The following is a 25,934-nucleotide window of genomic DNA, read 5'->3' as shown; positions in this document are numbered from 1 at the left end:
ACCAGTCTATGTTCAAGTTACAAATATAATACTCCTGTGAGGAATCTATGTAACATCCTTAAAACAGCTGAAGAGCTGAAAAAAGTGTGAAAGGTCATGGAGCGTCTTTTACTTTGCTGTCCTTCATTCAGATTCTCTCTGCACACTACTACAGCGTCGTCATCATCATTTAAATGTATTCTAACTCATAGTTGGTGTCAGAACCGCTCCACCTAATCCTTGTCCTATATTCAACAGAGAAAAGAAAGAGCGTCCGTCGTCAAGAAGAATAATGCCTATGCTGTAGCAGTGGCCAACTATGCGCCAAACATTACCAAGGACACTGGCTCACTTCCAACCATCGCCAAGGGTGGAGCTGCAGATTTCAACAAGGCCAAAGCAGATGGCAAAGCTCAAGAAGCCAAGAAGACGTTCAACAGTGTTAGCAAAATTGACAGGATGTCAAGGATTTTGTTTCCGGTTCTCTTTGGCAGCTTCAACCTTGTCTACTGGGCCACCTACTTGAACAGAGAACCCGTTATAAAGGACATGGTCCCCTCCAATTAAAGACCACTTTCAACAAGTTCTGTTGTGGGGACTAAGAGACAAACCAAATACCTCCAACAACTGTGTACAAATACCTTTGCAGAGTGAAGTTCTGGATTTCAGTGTGATCCACAATCTCCGCCTGTTTTCTACACCGTCTGCAGCACTTTTGAGAAGTCTGGCTTTTGTAAATCTGTATGTATATTTATATTCATGGTTTCATTGTGACATAACCGTGTGATACTTTGACTAGAGTGCATATTTCCTTTAAAGTATGTTTCCCGTTACAGTATGTGACCAGTGTACATACAAAAGAAAAGAGAAGAGAAGAGAAGAAAAGAAAAGAAAAAAGGAAAAAAAAGAACATTAACATGCATACATTTCATTTACAATTACTTCTAAATGTGTTGAATTTTGCTGGTAATGCCCTGATATTACAGTATCTATGTGTGTTTTCTTTTGAGTGAAAGGGATTGCTTACATTTCTTTCTGTCTTTGCCAACAAAGAGTGGTATTTTTCCGTTCAAGCCAATGCAAAAACAAACTTGTATAATATTGTTAGAGTGTAAGAGTTGTTTTATTATTTATGACTACAGATATGGGACTGAAATCACACACTGACCTCCAGAGCTACAAAAAGCCAAAAGGCTATTAAAAAAGGAGATGACACTACAAAATAAGTGTGCTGTGTTAATGACAGTCCTGCCAACATCAAATCAGGGATATCTGGGATTGTAGGAAGTAAAGACATTCGGAAAAAGTATTGTGTGTCGAGATGTTACAAGCTAAACCTCAATACAAAATCAAAACCAATTATTAACGATTGATTTACTTAGACAAAGATATTATTTCTGTTTGTGATGTAAAATCCAAAATGGAAAAAATACATTTGAATACAATTACAAACATTTTACTTAGACAGAATAGAGGTCTATGAAGTTCATCTGTTGTGAATCAGAGACAATAAAAACACAATTAACTTAAATACCCTGAAATTTGTTTGAAATCATGTTTTGGCCAAGCACAAAAAACAGTGATATTGCATTTTTTCCAGTATTCAGTCAAACCTGTTTTGACAATAATACCTGGATATGATGATTATATATATATATATATATTTAGATAATTCATTGAAAACAACTTTGAGTTTGAAATTAGGCTGGTGAAAGTGGTGAAGTAAAAACAAACACAGTAAATGTGACTGCAAGAGGATAAACAGCAACATAGAGCTGCAGGGTTTGTGGATACATTTTGTGTCGATTAACAAAAAAAAGGTTGTTGCTTCACAAGCAAAACATATTCAGTTTTATTTTGTTATTTTAACAAGATTCAAGTCCAAATATTTTATATGTTGTGTACTACATTCAATTACATGAACTGTGTCTAACTAACATCAGAAAACTCATTTGCAGTGTGTATGTGGCAGGATTTTTTTACAGCGGTAATAACTGTGGAGGTCAGTGTTGATTTGTTACAGTGTCGAGCTTTAGATGACGTAACATGTTTTTTGTTATTTATCCATGGTCTGTGTGTCTGTCTGTTTTCAGCACATTTCATGACGATGATGTGTGAAGTGAAGTGAATCATGTGTGGAAATACTTTGAACTGTCGCGACACTCCGCCAACAAAATCAACAGATACAGGCAGGATTTGGTAGCAAATTAATATTTATTTATTTATTATTGTTGAATTATCATAGATGTGTAGTGTCATTTCACAGTCTTTATAATGACTGATGCTGTATACACTAAAACGTTGGACTAACTCTAAAGCCATATACTGTCTTATCAGCAACAATCCTTCATCAGCAACTACAGTGTCTGTATGTGTCTGTTTTTGTTTTTTTTCCACTGTGTACTCCCACAGTGCCAACTTCAATTGCCTGTAGATGTGAATCTCGCCTGAATGGTTGTTTGTCTTTGTATGTTGGTCCTCTGATAGACTGATGACCTGGCCAGGGTGAATGCTATGTCTCATCCAATGTCAGCTGGAATTGGCTCCAGTTCTCCATGACCCTCAAAGCATACGTGGAATAGAGGGTGTGTGAATCTGTTTTGTCCACGATACACTATAGTTGCTCTGTCATAGTAGTCTGCTGCCATGTTAACTGAATTTTGATAACAAAAACAAATCATTTTGAGCCCCATATCAGTAGCCATACACTGAAAGGTTTTTCTTAAAGTCATATGATTTTTGCTGCACATCAATATTTCAACTGAGTTTAACTTCAATTTCAATGTCATATCAAACTTTGCATGATGACAAAATCGTTTTTCCCTATTTATTTTTTTTTTTATCAAACTATGTTGTTGCATATACTTCATTTTAATTCAGTTCTAGTCATATTCAGAATCAGTATCAAACATTCCAGATAAAATGATTGTTCACAAGGTGGGTGCTTGATTCAGTGCACAGTTTCTAATAAAACCACATATAACAGTATCATTTTAGTTCATAATTTGTGCCGTGTCTTTGGATGTGTTTCATACATGCATTGCTTACATTTTTCTAAGCTGAAACACAAATTAACTTCTCAATCATGGACATTCTGGACAGTGTATATTTGCTTATCAGAGGGCATAAATATATGCCATGCTAATATCAGTGAATCCATTCATTGTTAAAATCCACAACAACTGTGTCTGAAACAGTTTATATTTCTTCTCTACTCCGTTTTACAACTTAGAAAGCTGATTTTTCTGTCCATGACATTTAAGTCCATTTGTTATGAGTACCACAACTTGAGACAGAATCATTTAAAACACAGTATCTACAATCTTCAATAAGGTTAGGAGAGTAAGTGTACAACAAAAACCATAGGAACTGGCCTTACATTGAAGAACAAGGGGCCATGAAGTTTGCCTTGTTTGACGTGAGGCAAGTTAAGTTTACCAGAAAAAAAGCAAAGGTCCTGATGAAATGGTCAAAACATACAAAAATGGAGTACATGTAATTTACAAAATCCCAGTCAGATCATGAACCCAGGAGCGATGCAGCTCTTCCTCAGCAGGAGAGGATGCTGTGAACCAAAGTCCCAGTGCTGCTGGAGACTACAATTACATGAAAACTGGTGAGGCACACAAATAGCCCTGTGGCACTGAGCTGTAATGCAAATCTCGCTGAAGTTTCATTTACCAGCCTGATCTTTCCATCACTCAAACTCTGCACAGAGCCCATGTGAGGTCTAATTTTCTCCGAGCGCTGCCTTCTCAGCCCACAGCTGACCCTGTGCTGTAATATTGCACGGATAGTTAATGTCTCGAGAAGACAGCACGGGTCATTGTCTCCATCTCAATATGACGCAGGCGACATTTTGACATGTCTGAGGCAGAGAAGCACACATGTAGTTTCTAGCATTCGCTAAAGCTGCACTCCACAGTGTACAATAAGAGAAGAGTGATCAATCATGACCACGTAATTAATGAATTAATCACCATCTTGACAAGATGGTGATGAATTATCTTCTATGATATCACCTTCTTAGATGTGCATATTGTGCAGATTCTCTGGGTTCTCTCCTTCTTTCTGACATTAGACTAAATATCTTTGGTTTATGGTAAGCACAAGACATCTTTGGACATCATCATTTTGAGGTTTGGGTAAACACACTCAACATTTTCCACCATTTTCTGATTGGCTTTTATCAGAAAAATCAGATCCTGAACCCTCTGATCATTCTTCAGAGTAATAGAAAAAAAGAGATTACATGACAGACATAAACTTGTCCTAACATAGGCTTATTATCTCTGGATGCACAAAGAAGAAAAGCAGGAATCTATTCTTGTGCAAGAGGTAGCTTCGTAGTCATAGCAACTGAGATCCATTTTTATCCTTTGTCTGAGAGCTATGAGTGGGCGGGACTTCCGGCAAGCTTTACCAAAGAGGAAAGCCATACAAAATAGCAATCCCCTTAGATTATTTGAAACGTTAATCATTTTTTTGTACATTTTTTATTTCCTATTTAAACCCATAGATTATCAGAACTAATACTGTCGATGTGTCTGGCTGTAAGGACATTTTTCATGACTGCCATTTTGAAAACACGTGTTTTACTTGGACATATCGGACAGTATGTGCACCTTAGTGCATTGCATTGTTTCAGATGTCACTATCATTACAATTACACAGTATGACTAAAACAAAAATAAATATTTATAACATTTAAAACAACAACAATATGCTTATGTTCACCTGTACTCGGGCAGTGTATGAATATAATAAACGACTGTAGAAGTCCATCTTGTTTCTTTTCTTCTTTGGTTTAAATAAATCCCATCATGCCTTGCCGGTGTATACTGTCATCCAAAATGTCAGCACCCTAGAATCTCATGCTCCAGGGTTATCGTGGGGTTGTTCAGTGTAAAGTTTCGTGTGTTTTGTTTTAATTCGTTTTCATTGCGACCGTTCGTAAATGGCCTGCTACAGAGGCACGTGTCTACACATAGAGCACGCCACGGTTAGCTAACGTTAGCTGACTTTATCCGCGAGGCTAACAGGACCAAAACATGTCGTTGTTGTCGGTGTTCTCTCCTTTACTGAGAAGTGTCTCTCAGTTTAAGACACACAGACGGAAAATACACAGCTACGGGCTGAGCTACTCAGTGCTGAGACACTGCTGGGCGAAGAGGACTCCTGTCTTCTCCAGCAGCTGCAGGATGATAAGAACACAAACAGACAAGGTAAAAGACAACGATAAGTCGCGCGATACCTATAACATGGAATGGCACGAAAAGACAAATAAATCTGTGTATCAAAAAGTGAGTGAATTATCATACTTCGCAAATCATAGCTCTCCAAACGTCATTTTATCACGAGCAACTGGACTAAAGGTACGGATTATGAACAAATAAAACAATAATATTTAGTGTTCTTTCAAAATAAAAATAAAAAAATCAACAAACCTCACACTCACCAGCTGTATAAATTAGACATTTAGTAATATGGCAGGAGTATTACCTGATGTGGTCTTATCCCGCTATAGCACACCTGCTTCAAGGTTCAACATGTTCAGGGATGCTCCTCGACATTGATTGGTTGTATTGAGTGATGTTGCCTTTCTATTTTGAACCAGTCATTCACCTCTGATATCTGACATCAACAAGACGCTTCCGCCCAGATATCTGCTGCAGAATGCATTCTTTCTCTTTTTCTGACCATTTACTGTAAACCGTTTTCTAAAAGGGTTGTGTGCGAAAATCCCTTTATATCAGCAGTTTCTGAAATACATAGACCAGCCCGACTAGGTCATGAACCCCAGTTTTCTTTTTGCTGCAAGGCAGTTTTCATATCCAATAAGAAAAACTTGATTATTTTTAAAGCCACTGGAGCATGCACAATTTCAATATCTCCTCGTCTCTCATCTACATTTATGCTCTCTTCTTCCCCACCATTTAAACCGGTGTCTGCCATTTTCATTGTACTAGATCTGATTTGTTGCAGTAATACCATGTATCAATATTATTGGTGAGGATAATTGTGACATTTTCCTATCATCTATATATATGCATATGTATGTATGTGTATATATATATATATATATATATATATATATATATATATATATACATATATATATATATATATAAACATATACACAGCTGCTGTATGGCTTTTTTCCTTTTGTTCTGAAGGAGTCCATTGACCTGTCCGCGTTCCCTCCAGAAAGAATCAGGAACTTTTGCATCATCGCCCATATTGACCATGGAAAAAGCACTTTGGCTGACAGGCTGTTGGAGATGACTGGTATGTCTGCACAACACACATCATATTAAACTTGTTCACAGAACACGAGAATAAGGAGCCACATTTAGACCAACTGGTGGGATGACTTTATGATCAGAATGCTAATATGTAACTTACACACATACACATACACATACACATCTGGATGAATGACATCATCTCATCTGGATCACTATTGAGGTTTACATATGGTAAACCTCATGGTATATGAATAAACCATATTACCCTTTAGATTCATGAGATGAGAGGTGTTTTGATTGAATGTGTCTGGCTCACAGGTGCCATAGCAAAGAATGAGAAGAACAAACAGGTGCTGGACAAGCTTCAGGTGGAGCGAGAGAGGGGTATCACAGTAAAGGCCCAGACAGCCTCGCTGTTTTACAGCTACCAGGGGGAGCAGTATCTCCTGAACCTCATTGACACACCGGTAAGTTCTCAACTGGACGTGAGGTTGGTAGAAGTGGTGAGAAAAATATATTGGCCCAAATGCTGCAGAGTCAGTCATCATCTACCGCATTATCCTCTGCCAGAGGGTCGCGGGGGGTGCTGTGCCAATCTCAGCTACATCGGGCGATAGGCGGGGTACACCCTGGACAGTTCGCCAGTCCATCGCAGGGCCACACACAGATAGAGACAAACAACCATTCACTCTCCCACTCACTCCTATGGTCAATTTAGAGTGTCCAATTTACCTATCCCCACATTGCATGTTTTTGGACTGTGGGAGGAAGCCGGAGAACCCGGAGAGAACCCACGCACACACGGGGAGAACATGCAAACTCCATGCAGAAAGGCCCTTGTTCCAACCGGGGCTCAAACCCGGGCGAGAGTGCTAACCACTACACCAGTGTGTGTCCCCCCGCTGCAGAGTTATTAAGTCTATTTATATATGAATATATCACATGTCTTAAAAATTGACCCATTATCTAAAGCAGCACCCAAAGACATTTAATCTACTATTTATTTATTTTCAGTGAGAATATGAAAAAAGTGCATGTCACACAATTTCAGGTTCTTCTCCATCACATTCACTACTGTAAGATAACACCATTAGTGTGTTATTAAAGTCATAAAATGGGTGTACCTCTGGTGTTCTTACAGTTTTTGTGACATACCATTTGGAATTTGTTTACATGTTGAACAACAATTTTATAACCCTTTTTATTTACCCCTCTTTTCAGGGTCATGTTGACTTTAGTTACGAAGTGTCTCGATCAATTTCTGCATGCCAAGGTGTCCTGTTAATCGTCGATGCCAATCAGGTACAAAAATTGATGTTGTAAATTAATGAACGTGGCTCTGCTTGCTGCATGTGATGTTAATGATTCATTTTCATGTGAAGGGAATTCAAGCGCAAACGGTGGCTAACTTCTACCTAGCTTTTGAAGCTCAGCTGTCAATCATTCCTGTCATCAACAAGGTACATCCGCACCAGCTGGTGTTTGTTTTAATCATGCATGCATTTGCTATTTGAAAAGTATATGTTTATGTTGCTCATTCTCTTCTGGCATTTTCTGCCTCAGATTGATTTGAAAAATGCTGACCCAGAGAGAGTCGAGGCACAGATTGAAAAAGTGTTTGATATTCCAAGGGAAGAATGTATTCGGGTGAGTTGCAGCGTGATCCAAGTTTACGGAAGTTGTGTGTGTTTGAGATTTGTGTCTTGATTTACAATCTAATTTAATCATTTTCAGATCTCAGCTAAACTTGGAACAAATGTTGAAAGGGTTCTCCAGGCAGTCGTGGACAGGATTCCACCGTAAGGAGCCAAATGTGGTTTCATTTCTCACATGAAACATGTCTGACCAAAAAAATAAACCTGAAGCTTTTTCTATGTGTTTTTTTCTAGGCCTGTGGCAAAAATCGATGACCCATTTAGAGCCCTAGTGTTTGACTCCGATTTTGATCACTACAGAGGTGTGGTGGCCAACATCGCTGTGTTTGGGGGTCAGGTCAGAAAAGGGGACAAGGTTGTGTCAGCACATCTCGGCAAAACCTACGATGTCAATGAGCTGGGGCTTCTACGGCCAAATGAGCACCAAACACAGAAGCTGTATGTTTTCCTGTTATCTCCTCTGTTTGGTATTTTACTTAAAGTAAGGATAGTGGAATTAAAGTTGGAATAATAGTGCTTAAGTGTATCCATGAAAACTAAATAATCTGTTTACATTTTTGAGTCAGTCCAGCCCCCAAAACCTTGAGGATTTTCTGCAACTGAATGTTTTGCCATTTAATCAAATTTTAAATGTTGTAGACAAAACATCTAATAGATTAATCAGACTAAACAGACTAATAATTAAAGCAAGCATTAGGGAAGAATAATGAATATAGCATCATCAATGTCTACTTAGTAAAGATCCTGTGAACAACTGTCCACTGAGATGCTTGTGTTGCTGTGTAGATTTGCAGGCCAAGTGGGCTACATAATAGCTGGCATGAAGGATGTGAAGGAGGCACAGATTGGTGACACACTCTACCTCCAGAAGCAGCCAGTGGAGGCTCTACCAGGGTTTAAACCTGCTAAACCTATGGTCTTTGCTGGTAAGATAGGCTGCTCTTTTCTGCTTTTTTTTTTTTACAACAACTAACAGCTGAAAATGATCAAGTCATGTTCAAAACACCCAGTAACACCAGATGATGATCATAACTAGATGCTCTCAGAAATTCCAGTATGTAGTCAAACACAAAAGCCCTTCAGTTCTTGTTGTGTTTCATCAGCAAGTGCAGTAAAGTGCAGCCAGTGCTTTTTAAAAGAAAAGATTCCTGTATGCTGATGACATGCACCCTTTTCATTTTCCTCTGTCCCTCAGGCATGTATCCGATGGACCAGTCAGAATACCCTGGCCTTCGCAGTGCCATTGAGAGACTGACCCTGAATGACTCAAGTGTCACAGTGCAGAAAGACAGCAGTCTGGCCCTGGGAGCAGGCTGGAGGTGACGATGTTATGAATTTGAATTTAAAAAAGGCTTTACCCATCCCCAACCCCAGTACTGCTTCTAGTGCTGTACTGCATGTACTGTACAAGCAAATGTGAACAAAATAATGCCATAAGATGTTATATACTGACCTATTTTCAGAGGTGCCTATGTTTGCATGTTTTTACCATCTGATTTGCCCCTGCGTAAAAGGTATCCACGTGTAATTAAAAAGCATTCCAAGAGAACATATGACATGATCTTCAGGAAAATAATTCTATTTCATGGTTGGATGGATGGATGAATAAAAAGTGGGCTTGTGCACCTCCCCATTCTGCTGCAGACTTGGCTTCCTGGGTCTTCTTCACATGGAGGTGTTCAATCAAAGGCTGGAGCAGGAGTACAATGCCTCTGTTATAGTAACAGCGCCCACTGTGCCCTACAAGGCTGTGCTCTCCTCACCCAAACTCATCAAGGTAAGAGCCATTTCCTGCTCGTATATTTTCTGCTCTCTCGACACTGCCTGGCCAGCTCAGTAATTACAGTGAAAAGTTTCGACTGACTATAATCAATTATAAATGTGGGCTATCGCCGGCATACTTTCTTGTGAATTAACATGAGAACAAAGGCAAAATCACTGCCAATTTGAAGTTTTGGATCAAGATATTACATTCTTATGTTATGTAGTAAAGAGAAATGTGTGTAAGAATAATAATTGCAGAGCTTTAAATATATTCAGAGGACTTCCCTTCCATCTCAGAGGGAATGCTTTTACTCAATTCTTACTCAGAAAGTATCTTATTTAGTTTTAATGTAACTACAATATCACATAATGGTAGAGATTGAAGTTTATTGTGTCACTGGTTCTACTTACAGGAACATGGCAGTGAGGAGATCACTGTTGTGAATCCTGCTCATTTCCCAGACAGATCGGTTGTGTCAGCGTATTTGGAGCCCATGGTGCTCGGGACCATTCTTGCTCCAGACGCCTACACTGGCAAGATCATGTCTATCTGCGCGGTAAGAGGAAAATACAAAAGAGCACATTCCCCCTCCTGCACTTAATATGCCATACCTCACAATGTTAAATAAAAGAAAACCCTTTATCCAGTCAAATATCTGTAAATCCAAAGACACGCATACAAGTAGATAACCAGCATGGAAATCAAAACCTCCCTGGTGAACTTATGGGGGTGATTTCTATTTGTTTATGGAATTGTATCATATTCATTTGCATTAAAAACATGTTTTTCTTTAGAGTGAGACTAGGACACCGTCTCCAAATACTCACTGACAATTTCTCATTGCCGGATTCTTAGTTTGGCAGGAGATACTGTATTAGAATGCATTCATGCTTTATTTTAGTACTGCCTTTTCCACATTACAGAAATGTTTACATTGAAAGTAGACTTTGTAAATACATACAAGCCAAACTGATGTCATGTTGCCTGTGTTGTTAAAGAATCGCAGAGCTGTCCAGAAGAACATGGTGTACATAGACGACCAGCGCGTCATGATGAAGTATCTCTTTCCATTAAATGAAATTGTTGTGGATTTCTATGATCTACTCAAATCAATGTCATCTGGATATGCAAGGTAAAACTAAATACATTACTACATTTAATATGGATTGTCTGATTTGTTTTCTTTGTATCTTTCAAAGAGAAAAGTATATATATTTTTAAAGTATATTTATGTTTAATAGTTCAAATGTGACAGTAAAGCAAGCGCTAAGACAAGAAAGATTTCCTCTCCTATCCCATAGATTTTACTGTCCTGTGTAAATGCATTTTACAGCTGAGTGTGATTTGGATCTGATCTTCCATGTTGCAGCTTCGATTATGAGAACGCAGGCTACCAGGCTGCTGATTTGATCAAGATGGACATTCTGCTGAATGGGCGACCAGTGGAAGAACTCACCACAATTGTTCACAGGTCAGTTACAACAACAGCTAAATTCTAATGCAGTAAAGTAATAACAAGAAAAAAAAAATCCTATTTAAACTGCAGTTGCTTAAAAGCACCTGCTTATTATTCCACTCTACATTCATTATTATTATTATTGCTGTCACAAAAAGGAAATTGTGGATTTTTACGAGTTTGGATAATTGCAAGGTTATATGGTCCTGAAAAAACATAGTGGTTCTTCTGGGTTAGATGGAGCATGAAATGTATTCAACACCTTGAATGACTTTAAAATACGGCGTCTTGGCAACATGGGCTAAAATTATCTGTTACACTGACTTTGCACTCCACACAAGGATTTCATTCTATTTGTGACGAGGACAAGAGTAACACCACAAGCAAAAAGTGATGATTCACCGCAGATCTGTATTTAATGTACTCCAGTTTGTACTTAATGTACTCCGTTCTGTACTTACCTTACCTAAGCCAGTGCAAGCCTTTGTAATTGAAGGGCGCTACGCTTCACCAGTGACGGCTACTCTCTGACCATTAATATTGTGAACTGTGGAGCCGAGCCGAGCAATTGCTTCACCATTCAGAGAGCAGAACATCTTTTACTGGGAGCACGTTATAGAGTGACTGAAATTTATGGCATGTGACTGGACCACAGTGAGGCCAGGATGTGCTGTCAAGCAAAGAAGCCATTTACATCTTACCTTCCAGGAGAACCAATAGATATTCACTCCTGATAGTGGTCATTTACATTTTTTATACTTTATGCAGACGTGTCTGATAAAGATCCTGTGGCTCAGAGGTTTTTATATGTATGTGTATATATATATATATATATATGTATATGTATATGTTTTAAAATGCTGACAATAACTTCACCTTCAGTCCCATTTTAATTAAATGCACTTATTGCCATTGATGTGGGACGACACATTTATTATTAGCTGATATAGTGTGATGTGACGTGATGATAACAGTAGCTTTTGTCAGCTTGTAGTGTGTTTTCCTTATAGAGAGCGTGCATACGCTTCAGGGAAAGCCATGTGTGAGCGACTCAAAGACTCCATACCAAGGCAGATGTTTGAGATAGCTGTACAGGCAGCTATAGGAAGTAAGATCCTTGCAAGAGAGACGTAAGTGCAACATCTTCAATGAGCTTCACTAGAGGCTAAATGTGAATAAAACACTTTCAGTCCTCTGTGTATGAAATATGTTTATTACTAGCCTTAAAAATGTCAAATGTTGTGTTTGCCTCTTCAGAATAAAGGCATATAGAAAAAATGTGCTGGCTAAATGTGTAAGTAATGTTTTTTTTATTTAATAAGATTGTGAAATATACACATGTACTGCAGACTCAGCAATGAGTACAAACTAATACTTATTATTATGATGTTTTGTCTTGGTAGTATGGAGGTGACATAACACGTAAAATGAAGCTGCTGAAGAAACAGGCCGAGGGCAAGAAGAAGATGAGGCGAATTGGAAATGTGGACGTTCCCAAAGATGCCTTCATTGATGTTCTGAAGAGAACAGACAAATAGACTGTCATATGTAATTATATTATAATTATGTTGAACAAGATTTAGTTATTCAAAAGCACTGCTAGATTCCTGTAATAAAATTGTACATTCATTCAAATGTTAAAAACCATTGCTCCCTATCAATTATTCTGGCATTTTGTAAACAATTAGCCAATGAAACATGGTTTTATGTGGTGTTTAAAATCTGATTACAGGAAGTTGTTTTTCATTTGAAGAAATTCATGATTATGTTCCTTTATACTATACACAACATGTTATACATATGTACGTAAGAATTGTGTGCCTTATGAGAAAGGTCAGAGGCTTAAAACAAGTCAGGAAAAAATAGCACAGCATAGTCAAGACAATGTGTGATAACATTCCTCAATTATCTGATTTAGTTTAACGCATCAGTTGTTTTGGACAAATAATGTTGGTATCTTACAAAGGTCTTAGTTAATAAAAAAAAAGAAGACTGGCTTTAGTTCCACTCACATGCAATGAAATTGTCTTATCTCTTCAAGGCCAGTAGGGACAGAGGGAAGGATTACAGTAACCAATAATACGTTCAGCAAACACATAAGCATGTGAATATTGTTTTAAGTCTATCCTTTAATCCTCTCTGACCTTTGAAAATAATTTCTGTACACATATCTTGTTTTTATCTGTCATTTACAAAGTTTTACCAGTAGATGGCACCAACAGCTCAAACACAATATAGCTGAATTTTACCTACAGCTAATAATATATAATCAGACCAACCTCAGGCCCCATAGATCAATTTATATAAAAACTCTAGCCTGACAACTTATCTTCTGTCCAGATGTTGGAATTGTGTACTCTAAATATATTATATATTTTTTATATATGTATATGCAAATGAAAGTGAATCTGTTGAGGGGTTACTCTGTTTTATAGCTTCAGTAAATGGGAAAGGGACTAACCTTTTCATTGCAGACATATTGTCATGTCACAGAAGGAACAGTAATAATGTGTTATTTAATGCAACTTAATTTATTAAAATGTTATTTATATAGCACAGACATCATATAAACAGTCAAACAAAACCAAACAATCAGTCAAACGGTAATTGATCTAATACGTTAAAACAAATTTACAATAAATGCAATAGTAGAAAAATAACTGGAGGAAAGCGCATTTGTTTTGTTTGGTTCTACGTTGTATCCGTAGTTTCATGCTCAACGCGGAAGCAGCTTTGAATGGCAGTTGCACTTTACTGGTGTTTTTTCTTATAGGTTTTTGTGTTTATAGTTACAGTGACAAAAATCATTGTCATTAAAAACCCGACTCACGTGGTGTTGTAGCTTGTTTTTTTGAGAGTGCATCCTTCGGACATGGCATCTCGTGGCTTTCTGTCTTGCGTGTGAGTGTTTGTTGTTAGCTAGACTGCAGTACACCTTCCCAAGTTCCCCGTAGCGTGGAAGTTTCCAGCAGCAGCCAGCAAAATGAAATTCCGCTCGTCTGTCTTTGCCTCGTTTATTTTGCTATTTGAAGTGATTGGCGTTGCCCTCTTCCTGCGGGGATTTTTCCCTGTGCCCGTCAAGTCTTCTTTCTCGTCCAAGAGCAAACTGTCAGATCTGCCAGCGGAGCCGCTGTCAGGTGAGTCCGTGTTCCAGTCTCATCACTGTGTCCCACAGTAATCTTTTAAACTCTGAACATCGCACTGATGCCCTGCGCTGCACAATTTATCTCTTCAAATTATCTCTCACATTATTTTATGCGGCACATCTGACCAAAGGTTTTATACTTCACTGTCAAAAGGTTCAATAATGACAATTAATGTCTTCATTTGCATTCAAAATCTAGTAATCTAGTGTTTTCATATCTCATGTGATAATAGTCCATCACATTGTTTTCATCTATCAGAGACTGAATATTGTACTGGAGCTTGATATCACACATCTAATTGAAATAGGCCCATGGTTCTCAAACTGTGGGAAGCAAGCTTCCTCTGGTGGTACTTGGAGGAAAATCAGAAGTACTGTGCTACTGTACCAGGGTATGTGATCATAATGGAGCTGAGGAATTTTGACCACAGCTTGTAGAAAATGAAACAACAACAAAAGAATAAATGAAACAATAATTAGAGTCATCGTATCTCTCGCTCCATCTCAATCTAATTTCACTATACCAGTGTCTGACGTGTATGTGAGGAAGAGGAGGATGATGACAGAGCAAATCTTATTGGGAATAAATTTGCCTCTTGTGAAAAGTCTGTAGCTGACTTTGCTTTGTCTGTTTATATCACAGATATATTAATATTAGTGATAATATTATTTTCCCCAGGTAGTACTTGGCATAAGACGTTTGAGAACCACTGCAATAGGCCATTTGCACAGTAGCCATTTTGACATGTAGGAGGAGCACAGGTGTCATTTGCCCATATCATTCAGCTTGTCTGAGTAGTTGAATGCCTGTATCACTGGATGCATGTTTGCTAACAAACCATAATATGTACAGTATCAAGATAATCTTGTTAGTTTCAGTAGAAGTAGTGCTTACTCACCAGCAGCTGCTAACTGTTAGTTGTGTTTATGGAGTTAAAACTACATCAGGTACAATGCTAAGTGCTGTCATGACCTTTGGCACCAAAGTGGATTAAACACTGATATTTCTATTTTTCAAATTGGTGGGCAATGATCTGGACTTATTTAACCAAGTAAATATCTTTGGTATTTAATTACTCATGAAATGACTGATGATAACGATGATGTTTACAGGTAGTGCTGCAAGTTGAATCCTTTATTAAAAATACTGGCATGCAGGAGTAGTTAGTGTTTTCAATCTGTTATTTATTTTCTTGATGAATTTATTTGATCTATAAATTGCTGAAAATGGTGGGAAATGTTTATCAGTGTTGTGTTTCCCAATCATTAAAATTACCTTGGTATTCAGTTTACTGCTATAGAGGAGAAAACCCCCAGGCAAGATTCACCTTATTTAAGAAGCTAAAATGTAAGCACCCTTTTTTGTTTAATGAAGAACTCCCTCAAATCAATTACTCACATATCAAAATAATTGTAGATTGATTTTCATATCGGTTAACTGACTAATCAATGAATTGTAGTGTTGTAGTCAAGACCACCTAAACCGAGACCAAGTCGAGACCAAGACCACAGTGTATCGAGACCGAGACAAGACCAAGACTTTGAGGTGTCGAGACCGAGACGAGACCGTTAGCATCGCTTTGCAGAATTTACACGTTGCGCTGTGTTTTCTTTTGGAGGTATTTATGCACAAAAAGTCTTTGACGTTCAGATAACCAAATTTTATTATAGATGAGTTGGCTGACATCTTCTCACGGCCTCTTCTCCTGTCACTCACATGCACTTTTGTGGGGGGCGTGTAAAAGGGGGCGGGAGGGGTGACAGCCGTTAACAGTGACAAACATTTCAAATGATAAATGAGTCAAGTTATTGGTTGTCCCCGAAGCAATACGATTTACGCAAAATCACAGTTATGATATTAACAAGTTAATCCAAAAATGCACAGGCAATTTATTGATATCCCCACAGCTGTGGTCTTGACCGGTCTTGAAATAAAATCCAGAGTCCGCTTCGTCCGAGACCGAGACAAGACCGAGTAAAAATGCAGTCGATTCCAAAACGAGACCGAGACCTTCAAAAAGTGGTCAAAAGTTCAAAAAGACCGATCTTGAGTACTACAACACTATTAGACTGTATAACCCCAGTGAAAAGTTTGTTTCTGTGTGAGTTAATACTCTTAATTTTTGTTCTGTCCAACATCAAATTCAGTCAATTTTGTTATCAGTCTCAGTTATGGAGATGCCCCCTGTCTGAATTTAATGTTGAATGTTTGTTTGAATTACAGGGAGCACCCCTAACTCCACCCGCATCCCACACCCCCTTTTTAAAAGGGTGGTTATAATGTTAGTGGATGCGCTGCGGGAGGACTTTGTGTTCGGACCCAATGGTCACAAGTTTATGCCGTACACCAGACATGTGGTGGAACGAAGCTCATCACACAGTTTTGTGGCCAAGGCGAGACCTCCAACTGTCACCATGCCCAGGATCAAGGTAAGATGTTACTCAGGTCACACGTGTCATAACTTGGAGGTCCAAAGTACTGCTCACTGACAATATCAGGTCACGAGTCCTTTAGAAATACATATCAAGTATTACATTGGTAAGCTGCAATGTAATTCACATTAGTGGTGCAAAATACACTGCAGTATATCTTGTGTTCATTTAATTATGACTTGTTTGTAGGTCTGAGATGTCTTTTAAGTCGATGTAATACATACATTTTCAACTTTTTCAAATGTACTGTTTTACAAAAAAACTGGAAAAATAGTAAAGCACATTATTATTTCTTGATTAAGATGTCATCTTATAGTTATTTACTTACATTCCTAAACCGAAAAATGTGTTTAGCTTGAATTTTATGCTTGATTAATTTCTGACTTCACAGAGAAGCCCAGTCAGCCAGGCTCAAATTTGGTATATATACTCTCATGACACTACAGCAATTTGAGTTTAGATTCACCTCTGAATTTGCCTGTGAACTATCCCTTAAATCTACATTGATGACATTCAGACTGGTGTCAACAAATCCAAAAATTAACGGAAACATGCCTGTACATTTTGTCCAGTTTTCCTTCTCACCCACTAGTATAAATGATATGGCAAAAACATTTACAAATGTAAGTGTTGTGGTACGGTTTGTATTAGAATCCCTGAGTACTTTATTTGGAACACATTCAGTCAGAAAGTCAGTGTTCACATCAGAATCAGCAAAAACGTGACTTCAGTGAAAAGACTGTCTCTTGAGACTTCCACATGCATTTGTTTTTAAAGTTTTTACGAAAAGCAAAAAACATGCAATGAGCAATGTATCTGAAAATGGAATCAAATGGAAAGATGAATGCCTTGACTGGCTGGAGTTGAGACATTACACTAACTCAGATAACCACTCTTTATAACTGTGGTGAACAGAAAAATGTTCAATCTTGAGGTGGATGGTCTACAACTGCAGAAAGTAACCAGGTTAGCTTCCACTCCTGCCAAACAACAACAGAAAGTTGCTGCATTTGCAGTGGACACAGTGTCACTAACACTAAAATTTTATTTGGTCTGATGAATCTGGATTTCTGCTGCGGTTGCAGAGTCTGGCATCGACTATAATGAATCAATGGACTAAACCTCCCTCATGTCTGCAGTCCAGCAACGTGGCGGTATAATGTTTATTGTCTGTGTAAGTATTGTTTCGTTCCAATATACTGGCTGCTAATGGCTACTTCCAACATGTTAATGCTCTATGTCACATTGAAACATGGGCAGTGAAGTTAAGTGAACCTCTTTGACCTCTTCAGTCATCAAACATGAATCCAGTAGAAAACCTTTTGTGATGTCACAGGAGATTCACCTTGAACATACAGCTGATGAATCTGAAGATAATGATATAATGCAGACATCTAAAACATGGAGCAGAATCTCAAAGGGAAGCTTCCAACATTTTGTTGAAGGAATACCAGGAAAATCTGGAGGTCCAGATCTAGCAAGCTGTGTTCCTAATAAGGTGCTCACTCAGTAAATATGTTGTTAGAATACACATTCAGTTTTCCTTATGATTACCTTGCCAGCGCATATAGAAGAGCTCTGCAGTTCATTTAAATATTTTTATTTTAACTTTCACCTTGAAGGTTGCAGTGGAAGAGTAGTGCATTACACAGAGTAGGGCTGCAACAATTAATCGATTACTAAATTAACTGCCAACTGTGTGTTTCATAATTATGGAAATAAGCTCTCTGATTATTCAATAGTTTCTTTGCTCCATATAACAAAGAACACTGACATTTTTACAATTTGTTGACATTTTATGGACCAAACAAATAATCGATTAATGGAGAAAATAATGGACAGATTCATAAATTATGAAAATAATCATTATTTGCTGCCCTGACACAGAGAGATCTGTCTAATGTATAGTTTTATACGCTTAAATTAAAAATCTAGCTGTGAAGAAAGGAAGTTGACTGATTTTACTTGTACACATTTTAAACTGCCCAACATATCACTTTTAAATTAAAATTCATTTTTTAAGGATTTTTATTAAGCCCTCCAGGTGCCATTTTCAAGTACATATATACATATCAGGTTCATACATTTAAAATTCATTCATTATTATGTTTTATATATAAGGAAAAAGTGAGGACCATTTTGAACAGATGTCAGGTTTCAGCTTAAACTATCATTGTAGAATATGAAGTGGGTGAAAACATGGAGTGTTGTTACATTTGGATGATGTGTCATGCTTATGAGAATATTCTTGGAGCCGAGCCAGGAGGGAATTACAGTCATGTCATGTGCGCCTTCGTTGACAGTTGGTAGTGCTTAAAACACACAAGATTGTGGGCAGACTGGGAAGGAGTCAGCGTGTTGTTTCAGTGGTGTTGGAGAGGTTTTCATTTGGGCTCTGGCCAGTGCTGAGCCGGTGGGAAGAAATTTAAGTGAAGCTGTCAGGTGAAGCAGAATATTCAGTCTCAGTGTCAGAGGGCAGAATAAAAGGCAGCATTCACGATTTAGTGGTGGTGGGAGGAACGTGGATGTGTCAAGCCACTGTGAAGTTAGAGGAAGATTGGAGCTAAAACTCTGCCCTGAAGAACCCTGGAGCTGAAGATAGACAATGCGGTCAGACAGGTACACTGGGACTCACTCAGCAGTCCTCAGGTCAGCCAGTGTGGCAAAGAGCATGTGTTGGTTGACAGTGACAAGAGAGTAAACAGGGTGAGTGATCGAGACAAGGAGGCGCAGTGTTTCAGAATTCAAAATTGGACACTCCAGTATGAATGCAAGAGTGAATGGTTGTTCGACTCTGCGATTGCCTGGCGACCTTTCGCCTTGTGTCAGCTGTGATTGACTCCAGCTCCCCCATGACCCTCATATGTTAATCAGTGAATTTGAAGGAGTTATTGATGAATTAATTTCTAAAGCCTGATCCTGTGGTCATGTGGTACGATTAGGGAGAGCAGCAGACAATTATTTAATTATTTGCATGATCAATTATTATATCATTAAGTTAATACAATGGCAGCACACCAGCAAGTTATCAGAACACACAGCAGTGTATTGAATTGGGTAATTTTAATTGAAAGTAACTAAACTGAAGGCTATACCCACTGTTTTTTAATTTAATTAATCTTTAAAAAAGTTTAAAAAGAAGAAGCAAAATATCAATCACAGTTTCCTAACGCATAAGATGACTTAGATATTTGGTCTATGGTGTATGAAAATATATTATTGAATATTAAGTAAATGTGAAATTTAAAAATCAATCCTTAAGTCACTGAGCAAATTGATTAGTCTAATATTAGATATATTAGCACATCAATATGAGTCTGTTGACTTTCAGAGGAAACTGGATGTACAAACCTTTCTTAAGGAGAATAAACCTCAGTGGAATTAATGGAGCAGGTCAGTGACAGCCTAGTGAAGGGATGCTGGACGAGAGCTGAGCTGGATTGAGGCAGACTTGCAGGGAGACAGATGTTCTCTCATAATCCAAGCTTGTGAAGAAGGATGAAGTGATGATGTGGATGACTTGCTTGGGGACAGCTTTGGGAAAAACAACCCCGGGTGTGAATCTTGTCAAAATATCTGTTGATAGGGAGAGAGAAGGCTGTATAGAGGGATATTTATGAGAGAAAATTCAATATAAAATGTCTGTTATTCAGAAGCCCAAGCAAGCATGGAGGATGTATGCACCACCAGATGCAATAGAGTATTATGTAAAAGGAAGACAGAAGACATTGAAACTGCCACCACTGTGTGTGAACTTTAGAATTTGATTTGCTAGTCTGTTTGTAACATAAAAGTACATCTATAAGCCCAGCAGGAGGGACACTTAATCAAATTTCAGGAGGATAAGTTGCTACAGTACATTTGAGGCACAACAAGTTAATGCAGTGACTGTACTTCTCTATATTCTCTTCCAAATCACTCTAAAATAAAATACTAACTACTTCATAATTGATTCTTGAAATAATGTTTAGGCTATTTTATTTTTTCCTGCGGGGCTAATATAAAGTAGAAAAATACAGTCTACTGTCACAGTGCAGCTAATACAACCCAAAACAAGTATATAACAAATGCTCTGATTGCACTGTTGCTTTCTTCATCTTATCCTAACATTGGTCCATCAAACTACAAATATATTGAAAATGGCTTTTATTCAAAGAGCCCTGTTAATGTTCAGATTAAATTTATCTATCACTTGGGTGAGATTTGGCAATATACCATTAGGTGGCAGTACAGATCAGCTGCCATTTACTGCTCACTATCACTGCATTGCACCCAATTAACTGATATGACACAGCCAACTATCCTAAATCATAATCTCTCAGTGGCATGGCCATTACACACATTATTCCCACCACTCCCGCCGTGTCAGATAAAGTTACTGTTTAGCTTATTCAGACATACTGTTAGGCTTCCTTATCTAGTTTATTTTCTCTGTTTTTACTTTTTTACTAAAGCAAACAGTCTTTTAACCTCGCCTCAGCATGTTCCCACTAAATTTAATGATTCCAATTTAGTTGCTCCTTCCAACCGTGACGGGAAGGGAGAAGTAGTTAGTTTCCTCCCTAGACCTGTATTCACATGTGGCCAGTTGAGCTGCACTCTCACAATTGCAGTGGACATTTCTGTGGTGCTGGATTTGGACAATGAAATCACTTAATCCTAACAGCAGCAGTTGTCACAGCAGCGGTGGCAGCAAGGCACTGTGGGTGTCCAAAAGACTTGTATCTGCCTGGGAAGTATGAGCACAGTTGATTGGCTGCATAATTAGTTCAGCATATTACCTCCATAGGTATGACGTGATCATTATGGCCAGCACAGATTGAGGACATTTTCATGTAAATGTTAAAAAGGCTTCTTTTCAGTTCAACCAGAAAGAAGTGCTGAATGAGAAAGTGGACAATTGCCAGATTCAGAGACTTGAAGTCACAGCCCCTTCCATCTGTGTTTTGGCACCTTTACAAGTTTTCATCACTGTGCCAGAGAACGTCTGTGCACCCAACTGATGTTGTATTTGACATTTAAGCAGTGCTACATCACAAACGTAGATTCATACTACGGGCCAATAATTAGGCTGCTGAATTGTGTTGAGCAGGATCTCTATGAGAAATTTCCATATTTAGCCTTTTTTTTGAAAGTTATGTACTTATTATATCAGTAGAATCCTTTCCACTAATCACTGTGTTTATTATTTGTATTTATTCATTTTCCTATGGCCTGATCTTTTGTCTGTACCACTTATTTCATTAGTCACACTGTTACTGTTAATAGACTGTGTGCCTCAGTGAGACTGTAGAGGCAGGGAGGGAGTACTTCTATTGAAGTTGAACCATCCATCTCTTCCTGAAACATCTGAAGCATCTGCACTGACAATAGCAAAACAATTGACAGGAAGGAAGTGGCAAATAATTCAGCTCAGAAACAAAGATCGCTGAAAGGGCCTTAAAGTTTCAGCTCCGTATTACAAGTGGATGTCAGTCACTTGACCAAACTGATGTTACTTGGTTATTGAGTATGTTTATTTGTTTTGTAATTGTAAAACAGGAGACATAGGAGAATTTGGTTCCTATGCATATTAATATTGTGTCCCTTGGTTAAGTGAAAATGTGATATGAGAAAATAAAAAAGCTTCATGTGTTGTCTGTTCTTAAAGCAATTCTACCCTTCACTGTGGGGGTGTGACATTCTTAGTTTACTGCTATTTGTCTCTTGTGTCTGTGAAGCAGACACAGAGTCGCTTTGCTGGAGCTCACACAACCACGCACAAACTGCTACAAAGTGTTTTGCAAGCAAAAAAACCTACTAATGTATAAAACCTGAAAAGACAAAATACCCCAGTGTGAAGTGACAAACAGGGTTATATAAGGACAAATACTTCAGTGGCAAACCAGATAAAATAGCTTTTTAAGAAAGGATTTATAAGACGACTTTGAATTTGCCAGCCCAGCTCTCTCAGCATGTTGCTCTAACACCTGGGCTCTCACAAAACAAAGGCTGGTCAACTCAGATTTGAGCTCAGATTTCTGCGCATCCTGGAAGAGCTAAGGCTGTGCCAAGGGCAGCTCACATGGGGGTTTAAATAACAGTGTTTCCTGCCAGCGTCTGCAACCTCATGTCTCCTTCAGGGCATGAAGACGAGGCCTTTGTACTCCCCCTTGGCGGTGCATCAGATTCTCTTCTGACTTCCAAAATATGCTGTGTTTTCCCTGTCAGTCAAATTGAGTGTGTTGTTTTACTGCAGATTCCATGATGAAATATGTAGAAATTATGCTTCAAAAATGTCTTTCTCTCTGTTTTGACTTTCACTTTCCATTGGGGGCTGCATAATGGGTTGAGGGATGTGTCAATATAAAACTGATTAGGTTCATTTATTTAGATTTGGAGGTTGTCAATATACTGTACATTAAAGAAACCCCACTTTTAATGCTGTACTGCAGCAGAAAACTTAATTGGCCGCATTATTATGATGAAACTGAGGTTGTATAACACCATGGGAGGACAATTATTGTTTAAAGGACAATGACAAAACATATTTCTCCCCAGGCTCTCACCACTGGCACTATCCCAGGCTTCATTGATGTGGTAATAAACCTAAATTCTCCTGCATTGCTGGAAGACAACCTCATTTGGCAGGCCAAAACTGCAGGGAAAAGGATAGTTTTCTATGGAGATGACACCTGGGTCCGCCTCTTCCCCAAACACTTCATGGAGTACGATGGCACAACCTCCTTCTTTGTGTCCGACTACACCGAGGTATGAATCACTCGGCCACAGTTTACCTGCATGAAGCACTAGAGTGGTGCATTTTTAAGCTTATATCAAACAAGGATCAAAGTGTCTTTTTTTTCCACACACATAAATTCAAGGAAAAAAACAAACAAGAAAACAGAGTGAAAATGACTGAGGGTGCTGCAGAAACCTGTGGGGCTTATATGAAAACCACGCTCAGAGGAATATACAGTGTACTAGTTGAAATAATAGACACTCAAAAATCACCAAGACATCGAGTCTAATGATTACAATATGTGATTTGGACATAAATTATGTTTTAGAAGGTCAAAATTTTAACTAAGCCACTTGATTCAGTTCAGCCATATGCGTTTTATAATGCAAGTATGACAAGTTGCCTCAAAGTTTTGTAGTATTGCCTACTTAAAACTCTTATGTGTTTGGTTTATGATTATAATTAATCATTTTCCCCCTATAAGCACATCATTTCATACAAGAAAATAATCAATGCAGCGTTTTCTCACATGTTCATAGAATGATGCTGCTGTTCATTAAATCATAATCATATTGCACATTAATTGGATTATGTTAAAGTCTATACTCTATGTAAACGTGTATATCTTTAAATGAGACTGTCCTTGTATTATCTGTGAAGCCAAAGTATCTGCAATTAGGAGATGGAGGCGTCTGATCAACCAGACAAACAATGAAGTGAGAACAGTAAAAACACTAAAATTACTCATTTAAATTAATTCTGTGTGCTGCCCAATGGGACTGAGTGCAGTCTGCTCTTGTTTACAATAGCATATTTCTGATGCTGATTTCTTTTCCCAGCCCCTCACCTGAAAATTGTGGGTGGGGTTACATCTGTCAGAAAATGTGTTTTCTCAGTGATAATCAGACAACACTATGCTCTACCGTGGCTTTGTGTGGCGCCTCTTTCAGCTCACTTTCAGTATCAGTGGATTCTTGAAATCTCTGGTTTAAATACATCTTTTGCATCTAGGTTGATAACAATGTGACCCGTCATTTGGATAGCACCCTTAAGAGAGATGACTGGGACATCATGATCCTTCACTACTTGGGCTTGGACCACATTGGTCATATCAGTGGACCGCACAGTTCGCTCATCCAGCCCAAACTGCTGGAGATGGACGACATCCTGAAGAAGATTCACAGTGCCCTAATTTCAAAGGTAATGTCATCACGTTTATTGGCCTTTTTCAACATTTCATTGTTGTATTTGTTAAAAAAAAGAAGGCAAAAATTCAAATTAAAAAAAAAATCCACTTATATTTATATATCAATATCAGGAAAAGTAGAGTGAGCATTTGACGAACAGTTATCAAATCACCTGAAACACTTCAAATTAATCAGAATGTACCTTTTTATCTGCTGGTTGGGCACATTGGTACATTTGAATGAAAAAACAAGCAATTTGTTCTCTCATTCTTTCAGAAACTGTAGTAGGGAGTTCATTTTATCTGTTTTTCTATCATAAGATGCAGAGCTGTACTGACTTAAACCATCCACCATGTAGAGTATGTTTTGCTTGTTTTGGCATTTTGTCAAAACTGGCCAAAACGTGCAGCTTTAAATCCATTCACCATTTTAAATTTGAGTGACTGAAATGAATCGTATGAAACACAACTTGCAGATGTGTTAAAAAAAATGGCCACATTCATTTTCAGGATTGTGCTCAGTGCAACAAAATAAAAAGTAGGGAATGTATAAATTTCACAGTCACTGGCAACTATTGTTTCCTGTAAATACATGGAGGGTGAATCCCTGAGGTAAGAGTGGAATCCAATAAAAAAAGAAAAAACATATACAAATGTAATAGAAAGAACATTTTTTTTTCGCCTTAAATAAACCTCTATCAAAAACAGCAGTTGAATGAAAATCCTGAGGATTACAGCTTTCACCCATCAGTTATTTACTCACCCTATTTAGATGGCAACTTGGCTTCTAGTTTTCAAATCAAGTTAATGAGCCTCATTTGCTCTGTGCAGCCTTGCTGCTGCTGCTGCTGCTGCCTGATTTGATTTTCTGCTTGTTTCCATTAACTTAATTTCAACATTTCACATTCGATTTTCAGTAGTAATTCTATCATTTAAAAAGGTTTAAAGCGGTATAATTAAAACAGTAGGTGTCACGGTGTAGTAAATAAATTTGGGATGCAAATATTAAGTCATGACAAATAGTATATTTCAAGTTATTTGTAAAATGAACATAATCCATTTGTATAATTAAACAATCCACATGTTTAATTACATGATTTGCACTGTTTCTCTTTATGGTGCATATGTCTTCTTCAGCCCTTGCTGTCATTCAACCGTGTAGCTTGCATTCAGATTGTCAAGTCATGTCCCAATGAGCCTACAATCTCCCTCCTCTTTTTTATCCTTTGACTTCACAAAAAAAAGCCTGAGAGACCAGAAGCTAAGTGCACATATCCTTGTTAGGTTTCCCTCTTTTGCATAAGACACAGTGGCGGGTATTTCTGGAAATTCAACATTTTACCACC

At 38.1% G+C, this 25,934-nt stretch overlaps 3 protein-coding genes across 4 annotated transcripts in view; all 3 read left to right on the top strand.

Annotated features, from left to right (window-relative positions):
- LOC131472612 (gamma-aminobutyric acid receptor subunit alpha-2-like) overlaps positions 1 to 2,967 on the top strand; it is a 29,010-nt gene extending 26,043 nt beyond the window's left edge. The window contains exons 10-11 of one of the 2 annotated variants that reach the window (XR_009242109.1): positions 238 to 720; positions 816 to 2,967. Coding sequence is in view for 1 of the 2 variants with exons in the window: in XM_058649975.1 (XP_058505958.1) it covers positions 238 to 546 (309 nt within the window). In the remaining variant the exon portion in view is untranslated. Of the gene's footprint in view, positions 1 to 237 lie in introns of both variants that reach the window. The other variant, XM_058649975.1, reaches the window with a different exon arrangement.
- Positions 2,968 to 4,810: 1,843 nt separating this feature from the next.
- Positions 4,811 to 12,747, top strand: guf1 (GTP binding elongation factor GUF1). Its single transcript, XM_058648955.1, has 17 exons — positions 4,811 to 5,204; positions 6,156 to 6,267; positions 6,546 to 6,694; positions 7,449 to 7,529; positions 7,610 to 7,687; positions 7,791 to 7,874; positions 7,962 to 8,026; positions 8,117 to 8,320; positions 8,669 to 8,808; positions 9,078 to 9,201; positions 9,527 to 9,659; positions 10,060 to 10,203; positions 10,646 to 10,779; positions 11,017 to 11,118; positions 12,114 to 12,233; positions 12,361 to 12,397; positions 12,507 to 12,747. The coding sequence occupies exons 1-17, from the start codon at positions 5,031 to 5,033 to the stop codon at positions 12,639 to 12,641; spliced, it is 2,016 nt and encodes a 671-aa protein (XP_058504938.1). The 5' UTR covers positions 4,811 to 5,030; the 3' UTR covers positions 12,642 to 12,747.
- A 1,059-nt stretch (positions 12,748 to 13,806) lies between these two features.
- pigg (phosphatidylinositol glycan anchor biosynthesis class G) overlaps positions 13,807 to 25,934 on the top strand; it is a 55,581-nt gene continuing 43,453 nt past the window's right edge. The window contains exons 1-4 of the mRNA XM_058650149.1: positions 13,807 to 14,240; positions 16,473 to 16,678; positions 23,222 to 23,431; positions 24,414 to 24,602. Coding sequence (XP_058506132.1) covers positions 14,087 to 14,240; positions 16,473 to 16,678; positions 23,222 to 23,431; positions 24,414 to 24,602 — 759 coding nt within the window. The 5' untranslated portion in view covers positions 13,807 to 14,086. The remainder of the gene's footprint in view (positions 14,241 to 16,472; positions 16,679 to 23,221; positions 23,432 to 24,413; positions 24,603 to 25,934) is intronic.

This window comes from Solea solea, chromosome 14, assembly GCF_958295425.1.
Source record: "Solea solea chromosome 14, fSolSol10.1, whole genome shotgun sequence".
NCBI lineage: Eukaryota > Metazoa > Chordata > Actinopteri > Pleuronectiformes > Soleidae > Solea > Solea solea.
Note: the sequence above shows the minus strand (reverse complement) of the source record. Positions and strands in the feature narration are given on the sequence as shown.